The 22,190-nt window shown below is 26.3% G+C and overlaps 1 protein-coding gene across 1 annotated transcript; it reads right to left on the bottom strand.

The window, feature by feature from the left end:
* Positions 1–244: 244 nt before the first annotated feature.
* Positions 245–21,885, bottom strand: LOC135924203 (DNA (cytosine-5)-methyltransferase 1-like). The gene is made up of 22 exons (XM_065459251.1): positions 21,824–21,885; positions 21,691–21,781; positions 21,103–21,355; positions 17,550–17,642; positions 14,305–14,564; positions 13,921–14,030; positions 13,513–13,788; positions 12,609–13,248; positions 12,333–12,556; positions 10,531–10,718; positions 9,866–10,008; positions 8,751–9,603; positions 6,957–7,421; positions 6,441–6,592; positions 6,081–6,218; positions 5,704–5,906; positions 4,931–5,042; positions 4,704–4,856; positions 1,352–1,495; positions 1,182–1,293; positions 747–1,042; positions 245–438 (listed from the first exon to the last, which is right to left on the bottom strand). The coding sequence occupies exons 1-22, from the start codon at positions 21,883–21,885 to the stop codon at positions 349–351; spliced, it is 5,058 nt and encodes a 1,685-aa protein (XP_065315323.1). The 3' UTR covers positions 245–348.
* Positions 21,886–22,190: the final 305 nt, after the last annotated feature.

The raw sequence follows: 22,190 nt of genomic DNA, 5'->3' as shown, positions 1-22,190 counted from the left end.
AGCTCTAACTAAAATATATTTTGCTTCAAACAAATTTAATTTTTTTATATATGGCAGATTTCGTTAGAAGATAGGATACATATTTATTTATGGGAAAAACTCTAAATTATTTAATTATTAAAGAATATATTTAAGACTTTGGAGCCTTGATTTTATTTTATATAATCAGGTTAAAAAAGAGTATAAAAATGTGTATATAAGTCATGATTTAAAAAGTCAATTTCATAAATAAATATTTGTCTTTGTAAAAAAATAGTCACCATAAATTAATAATATATATACCAGTTAAACAAAGTTGCAATAATCTTTATAGTAATATTCGATGAATCTCTTTTGAAAATCTATCATTCATAATTTCTTCAACCTATCTAATAATACCGCCTTAAAGAATTCTTTCCCAATTTCTTTGGCTAATGGTGGCGGCACAGCATTTCCAATCTATTATTTATAAGAATAAATTATAACAAGTAGAATTACTAGGGGGAGAGGCACACGGGGTCTCTGGACCTCAGAAAAATTTGAAGAGTCCCCCGAAAATTTAGAAAAGGGTCATTTTAAAAATGTCAGCTAAAAAAAGATCATTTTAAAAATAATTTAAAAAACCAAATTTTTGAACCCCCTGAGATTGTAAAGTCTAGTGAGCCCCTGAACTGATCATAACAATGGTTACTAAAATAATATATAACAGATAATTAGAAATGATAAAAACTAAAAAATTGTATCTCAAAAAAAGTAAGAAGAAAAACTTGTCGATGTTTGTCAACTGGATCTGATCCACACAGCACATAGCTATCCGAAAAGCCCTGAGAGCGTGCACATTCTCTTACACTGACGCAACGGGCCTGGTATGGGTGCAAAACCCTGCCCTGTTTTCCCATTGGTTCTGGGTTTGTTACAGTCGTTGGGTGAAAACCCTGCCAGGCCAGACGCCCATAGAGACCAGCCCACTGAGCGTGACGATCGGATGTGTGAGGGAGGCACCAAGGGATGAGTGTATCGGATTGTCGGTAAGAGCCACAGCTTAGAGAGGCAATAGTAGGTTCTGCGAAAAAGATTTGATAATATAGAAAAGAAATATGAAATAAAAGAAAAATTAAGCATCGTTAATTAGAATTATAGTCCTGGAGAAAAGCTCTATATTACTTGATTTTTAATCAATTTATCATTTATTCGTAAATTACTTTGGGCACATACACACACTCCTCTATAATTTCCGTTGGGAGAAACTCCATTCTTTTTATCATTGTGTGTGTATGTAAGCTTTTTTGCTTTGTTACCATCTATCAAATCGACCTTTAAAATGGTATAATTATAAATTATTTTTTAAAAGAAGAAAAATATGTTAAGTAACTTCTATATTAGGAAGATCTCTCCAATCCGCGCCCAAAAATGTTGGTATATGGCAAATTCTAGCGTAAACTAAAGGCGACATTTCTTTGCATATGTGATCTTTAAGCATAACGAATGTTTGATCAGTGATGAAATCAGTCCTCATCTTTAATTTAAAAATAAACACGGTTTTAATCTCAAAATTCTATTATTTGAGATAGGTAGGGCCACGTTGCTCTAAAATTGTAACGGTCACTATTACTCAAGAAAAAAATATAACGGCTAAGTTACTCTTCGTTACCTCGGTTACATTACCGTTATTCAAAACATGTAACGGTTAGAAAAGTTCTTCGTCACATTAAAAAAATTTAATCATTCCTGCAAGTATTAACATAATAAAAGGCAGTATAAACTATAAAACACACTAGTTTATTTATATTTTTTATCTAAATTAATATAATAACAATGAAATATTATCATTTTAAGCATAGGCGTAGCCAGAATTTTCATAAGGGGGGAAATCAAAAAATTACTGGGGGCTTCGCCCCCAGACCCCCATTTGGGCGGGCCTTCGGCCCGCTTTTCCCCGGCCTTCGGCCGGGTTAATTTAACCTATATATAGTTATAAAATATTTTTACAAATTTTAATAAAAAAAATAAGCCTGGAACAAATATGAAATATATTTTTATTAGTTTATATAAAATAAAAATATAATAAATTACTTGTATTGTATATACCTTAATATAAAACATGGTAATAATTTATTCCAAACAATTATAAGAAATTTATTTATAATAAGTAAGTAGACATATAGTTGATTTTACTCTACTATATAGAATTAGTTATAAAATACTAGGTAAAATTCCACTTTTACAGACATATTTGACAGTTAGAGAATATATTACAGTTAATAATCTGACAAAATTTACTAATCAATGCTCTTGATATTAAATATAGCAACAATATGCATACAATTATTTAACGCCATCTATTCTATTTAGGTATATATAAATTTAATCTTCATATTATTCATCCCACAATGTCTTTAAAAGATATTTTCTGATGTCCTTATCAATATTTTATAGTTTTCTGTAAAATATATAATTCGCTATATTGGTAAAAATACTTGATTGTCATTTGATAATTAGATATATTGTAAATCGACGACATATAATATTCCACTGTTTATATTGTGCTTTAATATTTTTTTAATTTATGATTTAATTTTATCAATAGTTTTATAATTATATTTTACTTTTATTAAGATAAATAAATTAAAATTACTCACTTTATAAAAAATTATATTTGATATATTATATTATTTAGTAATTTTATAGATCTATTATTAATAATTATAATACATTTCACTTCTGTCCTAAGACTTATCCTTGGCTTATATTCCATTTATTAAAAAACATTTTTGGTTCATTTTATATATTTATAAATTTATTTTCCCCAAAATCTATAAATTATGATGATTAGTTTTATAAAAAAATATCAACTTTTACATTCTTTCTTTTAAATTATTATTTAAGATATATGCATACATATTTGAGGGTCAGGGAGTGGGGGGGAGGGCTAAGGGGGATATTTTTTATAGCTAAAAATGATATTTAAAAAAGTGATAAATTTCTGAAGGGGAGGAAATTTCCCCTTGCCCCCCCCCTGGCTACGCCTATGATTTTAAGTATTGATAAAAGAAAAAAAATTTCAAATAGGTCACTTAATCTTCTATTTGGTCAAAATCAAATTAGCAAAAGAAAAAAAAGGGACCGACGGGAGTGGAGGATGATAAATTTGTATTAAAGCAAATAAAAATTTTTTGATTATCGGATATTTATGCAGTATATTAATTTCCAGTTATGGATCATAAAGATATTGTCCTAGTTTGTAACTTATTTTTTTTTATTATTAATGATTGACATTTTTGTCCTAGTTTGTAACTTATTTTTTTTTTATTATTAATGATTGACATTTTGATTATTATCATTTTTTTTGTAAAATGAAGATTAGGATCATTAATTTTTTCACGGATTAATTTTTTTACGATGAAATTAATAAAAAATTTTGTTTATGAATTTTTTATCAAAAATACTTTTCAATAAAAATTTATATTTTGAATATTTTTAATATTAGATTTGGAAGGCTAGTTAGTAGTTTTTAATTTAGATTTTTTGGAATTAAGTTTAATAGATTTCTTTTCTCCTATATTTTTTCTGTTTCAGTACATATTTGTCAGATATAAACTTCAATCTCGACATTTGAATTCTTTGTAGTCTAACTACAACTCCGGAAATAAAAAAAACATTTGTAGAAGTGTTGATATTAAAATCATCTTCTTCGACATTAATTTCGTCATTATCTACAAATTTCGCCTTTAAAAATATCATAATTTTCTAAAATTTTATCACTTTGGGGTTCAAATGGATGAATGAATAAATTAAAATAACGAAAATAAACGTTACGTAATTCAAAAAAATTTAATGGTTAGAGCTTTTCGTTACATTTACAAATTGAGAGAATTATAGGAGCGTCACATTATGTAACTTAACGCTGCCTGTAATGGACATTTTTTGCAACTTTTAACCAACTCTGGATACACCAATATATAATTATCGAAAAATTCTATATTGAAAAACCAATTTTTGATAGTGAGATTGAGGAACATGGGAATAAGGCATGAATTCGGAATTACTATCGTTTTGATCTCAGGAGACTAACTCCAACTCTGGAAATAAAAAAAAATCATTTGTAGAAGTGTTGATTTAAATTCATCTTTTTCGACATTAACTTCGTTATTATCTACAAATTTGGCCTTCTTTAAAAATATCATGATTCGTGTTCTAAATTTTTATCAATTTGTTGGGGTGCAAATGAATGAATGTGTTAAGAGCCTCCTTTCTCCATATGAATTTAATTTTATCCCAAGATCAAATCAACGCAAGAATAGATCAAATAATCTTTTATTTTAAATCGAACGAAAAATTGTTTTTCTATTATAATCCTTTATCTATATATATTTGAAAAACAATTTAGATTAATACAAAGCATACTTTAGAGGTATAAAATCACAAAATCAATTTACACCAATTAATTACGTATAATAACCAATAAAAAATAATAAGTATTTAAGACAATAACAATGGCTAACGTAGTATCATGTTGACCACCGAACCAATAAATTAAAAATAGCGAAAAATAAACACGCTACTCAAAAAATGTAATGGTTCCAGAGTTCTTCTTTACATTTACAAATTGATATAATTATAGGAGTGCTACGTTATGTAACTTAACACTGCCTGTAATGGAACATTATTTGTAACTTTGTAACCAACCCTGGATACATCATTAAATAATTATACAATTAAAAAACCAATTTTTGATAGTGAGATTGAGGAGAATGGGAATATGGCATGAGTTCGGAGTTACAACCGTTTTTGATCTCAGGAAGGTCACAAATTCCGTCTCTTATCGTAACTCTAAGGAAAGGCGCTGATATAACGTTACTACAGGCTTCAGTTGAATACTATAAAATGATATGAAATAATCATAACAAGTTTCATTTAATTAAAGAAATGTACATTAATAAAAAAAGCTAACCTTCTTTCCGTTTATTATAACAGAGGTAGCGAGCGCCTTTATGGGAAAAGTGTGAGTTGCTTTAGGGAAGGAAGGCAATATTAGACCTGATTTTGATGCTATAATAAATGCCCTTTATTGTATATTTTAAAACATAATATACAAAAAAAAGTGGATAATTTTTCTGAATATATAAAGGAGCTTGTAATATTCATATCATATAAATATTCTTTCAAGCAAAAAAATAAAAAAATTGTTTACATCATAGATTATGTACAAATATTTTTTAAAAAAAATTTGACGTGATTATGTTAAATAGTTGTGAGTAAACATTATTCATACCGTTTTTAATTATGTGTGCTAAAAGATTATCGGGTTTAACCTTATAATAAATAAAGATAAGTATAATTTTAACCTTATAATAAATTTTCTCAAATAATTAACATTTAAATCAATATAAGCTAAACTATTATAAAAAGATTATTCATTCGTTATTTGTCCATTAGTGTTGTTAAAAATGGTGATTTAGCCGATTTTTAAAAACTACTAAATCAAGATTTTATTTCAGAAATATTCATGAAACTTCGATATTTTTCCAAAAGAGAACCCTGAAATCTCAAAAACAATTTTTTTGCCTAAAATTTTTCAGCCGTTATAGATATCGTGGCAATTGAGGTTTTTAACGCTATTGTTCATTATATTAAACCATATCGAGTTATACAAATATAAGGAGTTACCCTTTACTTGTTTCATTAATAATTTGGATAGAGGATATAAATTTATAAGGTGCCTACCGCTTTCTAGATTGAGGTATTCCATATGAGCCAGCCTGTAATATTCCGAAACTACAATTATAACCCATTTTCACCAAACAAGATAAAGTCAATTTTAGCACGGCGGCATTTTTGTAATATACGAAGTTTTTGACGTTTTCCAATAAAAAATATTTGGGTTGAAAGACCTCGCAATAACTAAGCATAGTAGCTATGAGAGAGTTCTAAAATAAAAAAATTTTTAAAGTGTTTTACACTTCCGAAACTAAGGTGAGGTTCAGACCAAAGGCAGGATCTTAATTTAATTTTAAACTAAATTCCATTTTTCTACTTGAATGTAAGGAAGAAATTAAATAAAAATGAGTATATTTAAAAATTGTATATTAAAGTAATGGTACCTGAATTTTTGAATAACTTCGGTAGTTAAAACGATTCATACCACTAAAACCTTGACACGGTGGGCCACCACATAAAAATTCGACCTCACAAGCCTTTGGGTCAGGTAATTTTTGGCCATTTTCGTTGTATTTATTGCCCTTTTAAAGATATTTTTTATAATTTTATTAATTTATATTATACAAAATTTTAAAAAACCATAAAACTATTATAACAAATATTTATCACCTTTACAATTTTACTAACATGGATCAGAAATCTTAATCTTATAACTTTTAAATTTCTATTGCCTTCAGTAAGCATGGATATTATAGTGTTCTTATATCAGTTTTTTTATCTATATTAGAAGGGGAAAAAATAACCTCCATAATCATACGCAATAATTTATTGCAATTTTGGGTGTAAACAGTAGCTTTCGGGTGATTAACTCGAAAGGAGTTTGCAGCTTTAATATCGTTCTCAATGGCCCAATGCGACTCGCAAACTCCGGATAATTCTAATCCATTAGACAACCCTTAATTTTTTAAATATAAATAAATAAAATTTAATGGAAAAATAGTAAGAGTTATTAGGTTATTCATTATTATTTTTATTTTTTTAGCATATATTTTGGTAGCTGGTATTTAATTAGGCGTACCGATATTCTAACTTTTTCGAGAATTTTATCTGCCATTTTTATAAATTGGATGGTCCTATTTAATAATTAACGTCAATTTCGATATTAAAAAACGGTACTTCTTTAGATATTTTGTTTATTTTTTGTCAACCACACTTCGTAAATAAAATATATATCATTAAATTTCATACGAATTTTATTAAATACATAATTAATGCATTTATCTTAATTAAAATGCAGGATTGATTAATTTATTTTAAACCTCCACAGCCAGCGAATATATCCATACATTTCAAAGGTCTCTTTAGGTCTGCAAGATTTTTTAACACTTTTGAGGTTGGAATAAATTCCTCGTCATTATCCATGAATTTTTTATTTATATAGGGAGATATTCGAGTACAACGTGAGGGGATGATAGGTGGAGAATATAGCTTACCCAAAAAGGCATCGTAGTGATGCTCAAAATAAAATTTTGGCAAATATTGCAGATCGCTAGAATTAAATTTCTTCATCAATGAGGAGGTGGAACATAAACTGAAAAAGTCATCCTCGTAAAAAGTGTTCGTTTCCATATTCGAAATATTTCCTTCGATTTTTGAGCTTTCATTAGGATCCCGATATTTCACCAAGCATTTAACGTAAGCCAAATCATCATGAAAGGGCACTATAAGAACATCGTCAGAACTGTAAATTACATTAAAATCGGAAACAATCTCTGAATTTACACCTTTGAGGAAATAATAATCATAATATCGATTTAGTATATATAAAACATAAATAATTCGTATTTTTAAAAAGGGACCCGTATATCTTAAATTTTTAGTTTCTCACCCGTGAAGAACCGGTTCTTTTCGTATGGAATCTAATATTCGGTTCATTTATTTTCTATTAAATAATAAACAAGAGTATTAGATTCAACCAGAGGGTGTATTTTGGGATTTGAATCCTCCACTCCTTGACCAAAAAATGCAGATGATATTCAAAAGGTAAAAATTATTTTATATTCTAATTAGAGATTAAATTTAACAAGCCGGGGAGGCCAAGAAATTTGTAAACAAAATAATCAAGACATGCCTCGTAAATCTCTGTTTTGACATTAAAATTTAAATATATCTTCTTGAATTTCAAGCTAATATTTTAATTAATATTTTGAAAATAAATTATAATATTTTTATTTTTTTAAATTTACTAAAAAAATATGCAAGTTATTTATGATACGGTTACTGTACAATTACTAGATTATCAAAATGCATTGATATATAAAACCGATGTTATAGAAATAGAGAGCCATAGAGTAGATATAAGAGTCTTACTTGACATTAAAAAAATTAGATCTAGAACATAAAAATGTGCTGGCAGAAAAAATTGTCTAAAAATAAAAAATGAATGAAATAATATTACGAAAATTAAAAAATTTTACAAGAAAAAAATGACTATAACCGCAGCGGAATAATCTCATTACATGTTATTAATGCTGAAAAATCTTATTTATGTTTAAATATGGAAAAAATTTCAAAAAATTAAAAATTTAAAAAAAAATAAGTTATTTTATATAGTAGAGCCATAAAAATATTCATTGATTATTTTTTAAATCGCAATAACTAAAAAAAATCATGGCTGTCCCAGGCTTAAATTTTTTTACAAAAAGATATGATGTAAGTGAATAATAAAATATTAAATTCAAAGAAATTCGGGCGGACTTTCAGGCTCAAAATTTAAATGTAAATAAAAACCGCATCATAATTATTTTTAAAAAATCCTAAATATTTACTAAAAGGCCTTTAATGAGTTACGAAATGACATATATTTCGATGTCTTCTACTGGTATTCTCCTAGTATGCAAAATTTTATCAAAATTAAAAAGGTCGGGTCGAAAAGTTATCGATTTAGTATGGAATCCCAGCTATGTCATTGGATTCTACCATTTGTTTGATGATATAATAAATTTAAAAAAATAAAGCTGATATTCATTTTTAAACTAAATTGTATTATACATCATATTGAATAACAGAAATTGTTTGCTAAATAAATAAAATGAAGTATTTATTTATTATACCAGTTAAGGTGTCTTCGGGCCTATAAAACTTCCTCAGAATAAGATTTAAACCATTGGTATTGTGAGACGAAGATTGTTTAAATATGTTTAGAATCTGAAAAGGGGCCAAGGGTTTAGGACAATCATCAGCCGTCATTATTTGATTGCATTGAAGCTGTTCCTTTTTGCAATTAGAGTTCTTAGTTTTACGATACAATTCTGGGTAAAGGGCATAATCATACTCAATTTTTTCAGATGGATCCAGAGAAACGTATTTGGAAAAATTATAATTTAAGCACTTGCCAATATATAAATCTTCAGGATTTCTGACATGATTCAAATGAACTTGTGAAGAGTATTGATCGAGATCATTTAAATCATGGATATTTAGAAAATCTTGAGGGATCTGATTGGCACTATTTTCGACGGACCTCAAATGATACCTTTCGGTGACGTGATAATATTTCTCCTTATTTTTAGAATTGTTTTCTTCGCAATTTATCGAATTCGAGTCGAGTAAGTAATTTGGCTTGTGGTAATATTTAAACACATTTTGAGTTTCATTTTCTGTAATAAAATTTTTATTGCCTTTATTTTCTAACGATTCCATTTTTTTTCCACGAGTACCTTGAATATTATTAGGGATAAAACGTATAGCATTCCCATGTTCCCCGAAAAGGTTAGCATCTAACAATATGCAGTCTCCTAAATTATACAGTTGGCCTTTCCATCTTATACGCTTGTAACACTTCAAGGGATGTTTAGAAATCTTTATATTTTGCATTGCTCGTTGAATCAACGTACAATCATTGTCAAATATCTTGGAATCGTGCGATTGAATTTCTAATATTTCCTCGGGGAATGGTGTTCTAAACTTTTTTTTGGTAAGCGAGTTAATTGTGTCTAAAAATTTAGTTATACTCACTTAAATAATGAAACAATTAAACGGAAAAATAAATTTGAACTAAACAACTTAAACTAATCTCAGCCATATCGTATAAACTTACCCCAACTAACACAAAGCCTTAATAGATATTAAGTATAAAGTAAAATCAACGATTTAATGTTTAAATCATTTTTGAGATAATGTATACTATATATTTAAAAAAATATGCATCGAAAACAGTCATAATTACTTCAGTATCATTTTTATTCAATTCACATATGGGACAAATGATATCCTCGTGTAATGAATTATAAAATACAGATTCCATCCTTCCAAAGTCTATATCCTCAAAACGGGCGTGCTTAGAGTCATAACACTTTTTATAATGAATACCTAATTAAAATAAACTCATATAAAATCTTCAATTTTACATAAATTAGCTAAGGTTAAAATAGATTTTATATAATTTAAATTAACTTTTATTATTTCCATGGTCTTCAATATTTAAAATAGTATATATAAGAAAGATTAAGATACAAATTATTAATTCAATTTTAATATCAGAGTTGGGTAGGTTGATCGGTAAATATTGAATCAGTAAAAAGAAGTAACTGAAATACATTCAGTTAAAGAAGTTGAGGGTCGAAGGCCAATATCAGAAGATAATAATTTAAAACTTGAAAATACGTATGCTGCTTACTTATTTTTTTATCATCTTAGTTTAAAATAAATAAGTAAATTTCATAATTGCAAAAAAATTATTATTTAACTTGTTGGCAACATCACCATCATTTAGATTTAATTTTATACATTATTTATAATTTAATTACAAAATAGCCACCGAACCGGTTATAAAGACCTACGTTCGAACAATTCTTCAAATTAAGGTAAATAGGAAAAAAAAATAATACTTACCGTTTTGAAAGTCTTCATCCGATATTTGTACTATATCGTCTTCATTTAGCTTAGTTCCTAAGTATTTAACCAAATTTATTTTGCAAAATATTTGATTCAACTGTATGTCCCTCATACATTTTTCATTGGTAGCTAAAAATATTTCATTGAGCAAACCGGTTTCGCCTAAAATAGTTTCGCAACTTCTCCTTCGATAAATATTTTTTTTAAGGTGTCATTTAAAGAGGGTTGGCTTACAAATGAATAAAGGTTTTTTAATTATAAAATTGCATATTATTAACGCAAAAATTTATAAGGTATTTTTTCAATCTAGAGCACTAAATCGAACCAATTTTTCCAGTCCGCCGAGAAAAAAAATATATAAATTTTGTCCGACCGTTTCGAAATCTTATTTTAGAAATAGGGCAGAATTCGATCAGATTTTTTTAATTGGAATTTTGAATAAGGAGGCTATTTTAACGAAATCAACAAAAATTATAACGTGACCGGTCTGAAATAATCCTTAAAATCGAGATTTGAATCTGACCGAGTCTGAGAAAATGTCAGCCCTAGTTTCGATAGATCCAAGTTAGGTGGGCTAGGTCTGAGCAGGACTTTAAAAAAAACTAAATTTTATAAAATCTTCGGAGCGTTTAGTTTATAAATAGGATACAAATATAGCAATTACTAGTTCAAGTAAAAAAAAAGAATTTAATTTAATTTTTAGCGGGTAAAATAAATTTGAAAAACTTGAAAATAACTTTTTTACATTTTCTTATGGTGTAATTATGTAAATTAATCAATTAATATATCTTTGAAAGAATGTATATAGAAGTAATTTTTTATCTTGATTATCTTTTAATTGCGGGCATAGATCAAGATCATATGGAGCATACCAAAATTTCGAATATAAGACAGGCCCGATTTTTAAATATCCGGTATCAATCGATATTATTACTGCCCAGCCCGATATATCAAAATGGGGGATTATTGTAGGTAAAAAAATAATTTAAAAATAAAGTTTTGTTCTTTTTTTCGATTCCGTTCCCTTGAAATTAAAAATGCTACGAGATCCGAATAACGCTAAGGAACTTACATGTGTTCTTAATAATTTTTAAATTGTTTTCTAGTTTCTAATTTCAGTTATTAAAAATAAGATCGATTGATACCAATCATTCTTTAACATCAGTTAAGCTGTATCGAGGTTTCTATTATAATTAATTACTGCGAAAATAATTTAACTGAAAATTTATTTCATTCTATTAAAAAATAAATAAATTTATATAAAAATAAATAAAAAATTTAAAAATTAAAAATATGATTTAAAAGGCAAAAAAATCATGAAAAACTTAAATACCCTAAAAAGGACAGTTATATTAAAAAATTTCTAAACGCATATGCCTAAAGAACATGAATTCCTTGGATCAATCGTTTGTATTTCATATGTCATACATTTTAAAAAATCGAAAATGATGGGTGCGAATTGACCGTTAGTGGACGTTTCATTTGGGACTAAAATTTTCAAGTTTATATTTAATAGTTGTTTTGATCTCTGCTAATGTAAGCAGATTGCTGGTAATATTGGTTGAGAAAGTCGAAATGCATGTATAGCCCTAATTCCTATACCCATGACCCAAAAATTTCATTCATCATGTTCCGTTTTTAAAAAGTTCAGCACACAAAATAAAAATACAAACGCTTGAATTCAATAAATTCTTATTCCTTAGGCAGAATAAAAATTTAATCTATTTTTAAAATAACTTTATATAGCGGTACCCTAATATTATGAAAAAAGAATATATATTTAGCTGCTTGATGCTTACAGATATCGAATGGCATGGATAGTTATTGAGCAGTTATTCAGACAATCTAATTTGGTAAGGGTTTGCGAACGGTCTGAAAGGCTAAAATAAGCTATTCTAAGGAGTACAAAATTTTCAAAATTGTCTGGAATGTAAGAGATATCTGTGTGGAGATCTTGAGAACTATGGATATCATTATCGTTTATTGGCGATAAAAGCACGACAATAAAATCCCCCGTTTTTAACTATTATACATACAAGCAAATATATTATTATAAGATTTAAATTAAATCAAACCTCTAAACTAGCTATTTGCAGATTATCTTTAGCATCATCATAAGTTCGTTTCTGGTTAGCGGTCAACCTTCTATAGCATTTAAAATTTTTGTGATTAGTCACTTCTGCTTGCATATCATAACATTCGCCTTCCAGCGAAAAGTCTAAATTTTTAATGTTTTTTGTTATCGTATTGGTGTAATAAACAATAGGGATAGGATTAAAATCAAGATCGAAAGGTATTGAATCTAAGAAATGTTTGAGGCTATTGATATCAGAGCTTTGAATGCACGGTTTTATATTTTTATCAGATTCTTCTGCCTTTTGGTCAATTTCAAGATCCGATGTTGATTCCAACTCACTCACGTCACTTATTTCATCTACATCATTATTATTTGATTCTAATTCAATCTTACCATCAGTACAATTTAAGTTAGAGTTGGATTCCAAATCAACTCCTGATCTTTTAGAATCCTGTTCAAGTCGCGAATTTTCGCTTATCATAGTTTTGATCTTGATTAACCGTGTACCATTATTTTCCATAACCTTCGGTAGGCTAACAAATGTTGATGATGGCCTTTCGTTTGAAGTCATTTCGCTATTAAAAACTGATTGAAACACGCTTTTTACCATAGGAGTAACTACACTCATGTTGCAATTTCTAAACAAATAGTATAATGAAAAAAATAATTATTGATTGATATAAAATATTGATTAAATAAGTAGGTATGTTTATAAAACAAGGGCATGTCAACATATAAAAAATAAACCCCTGCAAAAGTCTATTCAAGTCTGATATGACCAAACTCAAACAATCGGGACCTTGATTTTAATTTTATATTTAAACCAGGCCGAGTAAAATTTTTATTGGCAGACAAAGATCGGTCAAAAGCTGAGCTCTAATAAAAAACTTAAAAATATTAACCCATTTGATCCATTCTTGTCAAATTCTTTACGATATTTAACTCCAGTAAATTTGGAGGTATCTTGATGACCCCTATTTCTAACTATGAGTTTTACATTGCCATCATCGTCATCATGATTGTTATCGTATTCTGATAAAAGCCTGTTAGTTCTGCCTTTGACATTTATTATATGGTTGGCACTTAGACCACACTCTTGATTGTATTTCATGCTTAGATAGGATGTGTTCGATTTGGATACAAGGAGTCCTAGGTTTAGCTTTTGACGTACAATTTTTCTAATTATAAAAAATAAAAATTTTATTTTTAATAAGTAATAAGGTTCAATTTTATTAAATTGATTTCAGAAATATTGGCTGATTTATATAAAATTAAAGAATAGCATATAGATGTAATAGAAGAAATCAAACTTATATCGTGTCTCCAAATCAACTCCACCAAACTCAATTAAAGTCCTTAAGCATGGTGATAAAATTAGAAGGGAATCATAATCTTCGGCAAACTCGTCATATATCTGAACCTGATTTATGTTAAAATTAATCATAATATATAATATTTTATCGATGGTTTTGCTAGAATTCTAAAAACAAACTTGCTTACCAAAAAAAATTATGGTGTTGTATTATTAATTCTATTTTTATTTTGAACTAATATTTGAGAAAATTTGGCTCAGGTATTATATAATTAGTGGTCATTTTAGGAGTATATTATACTTTTCATTAATCGAATTAAAGGACCTAACTCAAAATTTTCTTTAATATAATAAAAAGAGATTTTTTAACGAGAGAAAAAACCTGATCAACGATAAACTGTGAATGCTTGAGCAGATGCTCTTCCGTGAACTTAAATTTCGAACCCAAATGAGAGCAAACGAAGGAAACCAGATCCTCATAACTTACCACTTTTCCACCCATATTTTCTTCCGCATCAACAAACACCTCCGCACTCAAAAACTCAATCACCATTTTGGTCAGATATAACTTTTCAAGGGTGCGGTCGAATATAGAACTATAATCTCGATGGCAAGAGTCCGTCAAGAAATAATCAGCAAATGCTGCATACATATCGTTAATTTGTATATAAATATAGTATTGGGAAGTATTGTGTGAAATTCAAGGTAATAAATATTTTTAAAAAAAATCCACAACATAAATATTAAATAAAACGTTAAACATTTTTCAATTTATTTTTTATTCGAATAATTTTGTTAAAAAATTCAACGTGAATTTATCAAGGTAATTTTTTCGAGATACGATACTTGGTATTGGTATCGAGCCTATATTCAGTTGAATATCCGACTCAGAGTCTGTAGTCGTCTCGTAAGTCGACATATTTTTACAACATATGAATCATAGGCTCAAATTATGAACTCAAGTCATAAACTGAAATTATGCAAACTCTTTAACAGTTAGGTATCTAGAGCCTTGCAATTGGGCACTAAGATTGTGCCAGTTCAACTTTTAAAAATATTTCAGGCCAGACTGGGACGTAAATACTTTTTAAAAAACGGACTATAAAAAATAACAGAAATGGATGTTTTCTCTTGTTTTATCCAAATAAAATGATAATTAGAATTAACATGTGATAAAGAAAACAAAGCAATTAGTGATACTTCATTTATTTTCATTGAGTTAAGCCGGACTTAAAAAATAATAAGTATGGGCCGGGTTTAGGCCTAAAAAAATTGAATTTGCATCTCTTCAAGCCTGGCCAGAACGTGAAACTCAAGGAACAGTATCAAAATTAGCTAAATATCGAATAAGTGGAAAAATTGGTAATCTTCCGATTTTGCTTTTTTTGTCGAATTGATTTTCATATTATCGCACCTCAATTACAAGATGAATAAAAAAAACAAAAAATAATATTTGACATTCATAGAAGTCATCCACAATTCTACCATTTTCTATTTTAGAGAATAAAAAATACATATTTTTTAAATCGAATTTATTTTTCAATTTTATTAAAATATTTAAGACTTCGAAATATGACTACCTTATAAATGAGAAGGGTGTCAGAAATAATCCGACCTAAACATGGCCTAGCTTACTTGTATTTATGCATACTATCCTATCTTATAATAAATAAATCAAAACTTTTTGAGGCCTTTATATTTCGATAATTTTTTAAAAATTAACATTTAATTGTTAAATGAATTTTCTAAAAAAAAGTTGGGCCAGGCTGGATAACTTTTACATAATATTTTTACTGGGCCTGATTAAGAAAATTTATCCTTTTCCTTATAAAAAAATGATTAGAGGCTGGGATGGATTACGCTGAAATGATTATCTTCTAGAAGGAGACTACAAGACTTATATGGTTGACCTTAATAAGAGTGGCTGTAGAATATAGGTATAAAAGTTCAGTCCCATTCCGGATTTTTGTTTGAAAATTTAAAACTCTCTTCCATTTGTTTTTTTAATTTATATTCTTGCTTATAAAATCATATCGGCGGTTTGTTCCGGTTTTTATAATTAATTATCATTATTATATTATAAGTATGTACCGATATATTTTATCGGATCAGATCGGGTCAATTTCGATTCGATAAAATGAGGTCTTCATTTTTAAAAAATTGTATATCATAAAAATAAGATGTTATAAAATTTTTAGAAAAATAAATTTAAAAACCATTTTAACTATTAATTTAAATATTTATTTCAAAGATAATATATATATTATCTTTACTTTAAAATAATTTTATTTATTTTAAAAAAATAGGGATGCCCAATATTTTTATTGGATCGGATCGGGCCGATATTTTACACATTTTAAAATATCGGTTATCGGCTAATATTATATAATTTTCCGATCCGATAAAAAATGGCGTTTTTAACAAAAATAGAATGCTATAAAATTTTTAAAAAAAGTTATATCTAAAATCATTTATTTTTATAAATAAAATCGAAATCCATTTTTATGTTAACTTTTTTAATAATAATAATTAATTAATAAAACTCTGTCATATTGTTATTTTTTTCGCGCATTCTGTTTATAAAAATGTGCGATAATCTCTTTAGAATCTGTTTATAAAAGTGTACGATAATCTCTTTGGAATCTGTTTTTAGTGAAGCTGTGTTACTATCGCCGCAGGTTGACCTTTCATAAATTGGAAATTTTGGTATTTCTAAAAATAAATCTTCGATATATTAATGTTAAATATTATTTTAAATATTTATTTCAAATTTCATAATATATTTGTTTATTATTTATATGTAAATATAGATTAATGTTATTACTTATTATATAAAAGTTAATAATAATAAAAATATTTTATATACTTTTAGAATTGCAATTGAATTGAATATAAACTACAACTGATCATTATTATAATATATTTAAATGAAATAAGTTATGGTATAGTTACATTATAGATGTTATACTAATAAAAAGTATATTAAAAATTAGAACCATTGGTATATTTACAGAATATAAAATTAGATATGATATCGGATCGGTAATCGGGCGATATCAATTTAATTTAGGGAATATCGAATCGGATAGGCCTACAAAAATATATTTATAAATACAAACAATATATATATATACTATATATAAAATATCAAAATAAAATACAATTTAAAAAAGAAATAAGAATATAAAAACGCTAAAACGCTAAAGGGCGCCTCTAGATGTTGGCATTTAGGGTTACCTAAATTTAAAAAAATATAGCGTGCTATAGTGTCAATAAAATAAATAAATATAATTTTAAAAGTTGTTACGAATAGGTTCGAAAGTATTTATAATGGTTCGGTTCTCTCTTATTAGAATTTTTCTACCTGAGTTCACGAGTTAAAAATTTGAGTTCGCAACAATTCATAACCTAAGTTTGTGACTGTTTTATATCTTGAGTTCGCGGTGAGTGTATAACTTGAGTTCAAGATTCTAATTCACAATTTAAGTTTAGAGTTCGTAACTTGGGTTAAATTTTTTTTTCATTCTAAAAATTAAATTAGAACGATGAAGTTACGAAGCATTAAAGATCATCTATTTACAGTAAAAGTATTTTAAATAATTTCAATAATTCGATAAACATGTATACCTGTGGTAATTCCAATAAGTATATTTTCACCCCCATCAAACCCGGTAATCCTCCAGGCGTTAATAGGACCCATATGCTTCACATCAACACCGTCTTTTAAAAAGAGAACACATACAATTTATCAGATAATCTATGTTTATCGTGAAGGAATTGGAATAACCTATCTACTAATTTTACACATAATTTTCATAAGAGATTAGTAAATTTTTATAACTGGGGAAAATTAAATAATAGCTCTAAATAAGATCAAATTTTTTAATTATATCATTTTATACTTCGACACAAGTGGCTATTTCTATGTGAATCCAATGAATGTATTTATTTCAAGAATAATATTCCAAATAATTGATTAGTGAGATAAAGGAAGGAAATAAAGTATATAATAATAATTTCGCTAGCCAATATAAAGCTAATTATTTTTTAAAAAAAATGATTTATAAAATTTGAATGATTGGATGTATATATGCAATAGGGTTGGCATAATTAAAATCAATCATTTTTTAAATAAAAGCATGATTTAATTAGATTTTTTTTTAAATAAAAAATATTTTATTATACCTCATTTTACAATATTTTGCCTGCAATTAATTGCTAAATTAAATTATTAAAATATACTGTATTAATCCTGAAATTATTTTTTTGATACAAATAACTCCTATAAAAATCTTTTTGATATTGTTAAAATTTAAAGAGTTATAAAGAATCTTCATCGCTATTTCAATTTGCCATTATTATAATAAATATTTACCAATATTTTATTTAAGATAATTCATGTAGTTTATATAAAATATTGCTTAAATCAAAATAATCAACTTGTTAACTTTAAAATTATTTTTTAATTATAAATATAGTTCTGAATGTAATGAGCAATAAATATTGAGAATTATAAATGATAAAGTACCTTTTAGTCAATTTAATATAATTTTTATTTTAAAATAGTTTATTCCAGTTCGAAATGCTCTTCAAAACAAAACAAAAACTTTAAAGATTCCCTGAAGATTTTTTTTAAAAGAAGATTTCTTTGAGAAACATAAAAAGTTTTGATCAAATTTTATCTGATATTTCAAATTTTTATTGTAAAAAATAAATCACAAACTTTCTAAAATAATTAGATTTTCTTTTAAAAAATCTTCAATTTTGTGATCTTCAAAGATTTTTTGGTTAAAATTTTTTGATGATTTTTTTCAACTGGTTTATTCATAAATTTTACGTAATTAGTGGTGTAAAGTAACGTCGTTAGCCTTTTTTAAAGAAAAGGAACGTTATTTGTTACTTTCTTTTATAGGTAACGAGTGACGGTAACGCGTTTCTTTTTTTTGAGTAACGACAGGCAAAACGTTACTTTAAATATTTCTTTAAAAATATGGAAAAAACATATTTATTGTGTTATAAAATTAATTTTATTTATTTTTTAAATTTTATAAAAATTTAAGCCGAGTTTTTAATTCACATCCACCAAATTACTTCATTTTTAATTTAAATTTTCAGTCAAGATTGTAAATCTAATTAATATTGAATCAATCAATGTATGTAAATTTATATTTTAATTAATATTCTAATTTATTTTATAAAGAATATCATGTCAATTGTATATTTCCTTCAGGTGATGATTAGTAAAATCTGCCTTGGCTCCAATATGAAACATTTTTTATACCAATAAAGAAAACTAAGGATACAAAGTTTACACTTTATAAGTGTAAATTTTGTCCCAACTCAAATATTTTAACCTCAATTGTTGAATAAAGATGGGCATCCTCCAAACTTAGCCATTTTTAGGGAAAATGGTATATATGATTAAATTGGCTATAACAAAATGGAACTCTTTCTAAAACTCTGTAAAATTAGTATAGTTTTATTAAGGAGAATGACCGCAAATTTGATGAATCTTGTGATAAATCCAAATTACAAAGATTCATATAGACACTTTGTTCATAGATAAATATTGTAATGGCTAATATGATTTTTTAGGTTATAAAACCTGTTCCTATGGCTCTTCCGATTTTAGATAGAAAAAAATGCATTTGGGAAATTTCACTCCCACAATAACTATTATGTTAAAAAAATGGCTTTAAATAATTCATTTTGTAAGCCACTTATTAATGCAATTCTGCATAACAAAGATAATAAGTATACAATATTGTTCATAATTTATATATTGATAATATTTTATTTCAATTGAATATATATTATTAGCAATAATTCACCTGTCATAAATCAAATTAAAACTAGATGTCAATGAATATAGCTTATTGCCAGTTTGAGAAAAGATCTTGACAAAGAAAAAGCAGACTTGATTCCCTTAAAAAACAACACACTCACAAATTATTTTTTAATAAAAATAATAAAAAAAATTGGATGAGAATCTGAATGATAGAATATGAACTAAACTTTTTCCAATATAAAGATTATTCTGTAATTTTCAATGAATTCCCTCAATTATTATTTATTAAATCTGCACCATTGAACGTGTGTTTAACACAGCGAAAGCTGTGTTGAGCACTATACACTCTTGTTTATCTGATCAAAATTTTAAAACTCAATTGTTATTAATACCAGTAATAGTAGCACTTTCCTTTTTTTCAGATATAACAAGTAGCATATTTCTTTTTTAAAGTAACGTTTCCAGCACTAGAAAAAAATTATATTTAGTTTATAATTTAATTTAAAATAGTTGTGATTTAGGCAAATAATCTTTTTAAAATTAATTTTCAATATATTTTTGCAAATTTTTACAAAACATGGCCAATTTATGTGCACCCTCTTTATCTTAGAGAAATAGCATTTTCTTTCCACCAATTTTGGACTATTAAATTATAACTTGATGGAATTTAATTTTATGGAATCATGTTACACAAGATACCATATTTATAATTTAATTTAATAGAATTTTAATTTGGTTTGAGCCAAAGCCAAATATGGGAATAGGTCTGATATGGCTATGGCCTTTCTTCAAAACTAAATATTCCCAATTTAAAATTCATTCAAAGAAAGCAAATAAAATTCTATGTATTAATTTCTGTAAAATGTATCTTTGTTTATTTTTAGATTAAATAAAAATATATTGTAATATGTTCATTCATTTAAAATTCTTAAAATAAATAATCATATTTTTTATAATGGTAATTAATGGTATTAAGAATTTTTAAAATTATTTTGATACTATTTGTTCAAATAATTAAAATTGATATTCACAAATATCAGTATGGCTGGCTGTTTTTTTTTAAAATTATTTTCATATAGATAGACTAATTTTATTAATTTATGTAAACATTACTTTCATAATCATTTTTGTATAATCAGCTCTAATTTTAAAATTTTCTTGAATAATTAAATTTTTTGATTATCATTTTTTTAAAACTAGATTTCAATTTCTTTATACTGGATATTTCTTTCTTTACATCAATTATTTTACTAACATGGTTTGATAAAATAAAAAAAATTATTATTTATTGACTCAAAATTATTAAATTTTGCTAATAATTTTTTAAAAAATATGTATCTTGTAAGTTATATATAATTAGAATACTATATATTTGTCAATAATATCTCATACCATTGACACTGGGGTCTTCAGAATATATAGGTTTAAGTGTTCCACTAAATAAAAGTTCTATATTCTTTTCAATTAAACCAGAATCAATAGCACATAAGTGACCATTTTTGTCATAGATTGAAAAATTTGTTAGTTTATATTGAGGAATTTGAGCATGGGAAAAATCCTCATTTTCCCATTCATTTATTGGTTCTGATTTATCATTGCAAAGTGCTAATTTTGAGTCTGTAATAGCCACAAATTCTTCTGAATACTATTATAATTACATATTTAAATAAATATCATTTAAAAAAATAATCAATCACTTATTTTTAAATTGTAAATGACCCTTTTGGCATAATTAAATAAAGCATTCAATAATTTTTTGCAAAACACCTGAATTGATAATAATAAAAATAATGCTCAAAATATTTCAAACATATACAAATTATAAATTAATAATTTTAAGATGTCAAAAAATACATTTAGAGGAACATATTAAAAAAAATTAATACTCAATGTATTATTTAATTAAAAATAATGTAATGATAGTAAACAAAAATGTTTCTCATATGAATTAGTAAAATATAAACTATATGCTATTATTACCACATCTACTCTGTCATTTGAATATACAATAGTGTCATCATTTATATATTGTTTACAATAGTCACATTTTGAAGGTTTAAAAAAAAGTTTGCTAATAAATATTTGTATACTAAATTTATTTCATTAACCTTACTTGCACTTTTTATATTTCTTATTTAAGTTTTCATCTAATTTATTTTCCAAAACAGCAGGCATGTAATAATTTAAAAAGGCGCTGTATAAAAAAATACCGCCAGAATATCGAAAATTGGTTTTTATAATGTTTTTTGAGGGGCTTTAAATTTTAATCATGAATTGGAAATTTCCAGCCACAAGAAATATTCATTAAACAATATTCCCACCATTTTTTCATTTAAATGGGATTAGATGAAATTTACTATATGAACAAGCGCGTACAGAGGAATTCGTTGAGGGGAGGGAGGAGGGAAGATAACTAAGTTTATTTACAAAAAATATTCCAGGAGTCATTTAAGAATATCTTACATTGATTTACTAATACT

Source organism: Gordionus sp. m RMFG-2023, chromosome 2, assembly GCF_954871325.1.
Source record: "Gordionus sp. m RMFG-2023 chromosome 2, tfGorSpeb1-WG-v2, whole genome shotgun sequence".
Classification (NCBI taxonomy): Eukaryota; Metazoa; Nematomorpha; class Gordioida; order Chordodea; family Parachordodidae; genus Gordionus; species Gordionus sp. m RMFG-2023.
Note: the sequence above shows the minus strand (reverse complement) of the source record. Positions and strands in the feature narration are given on the sequence as shown.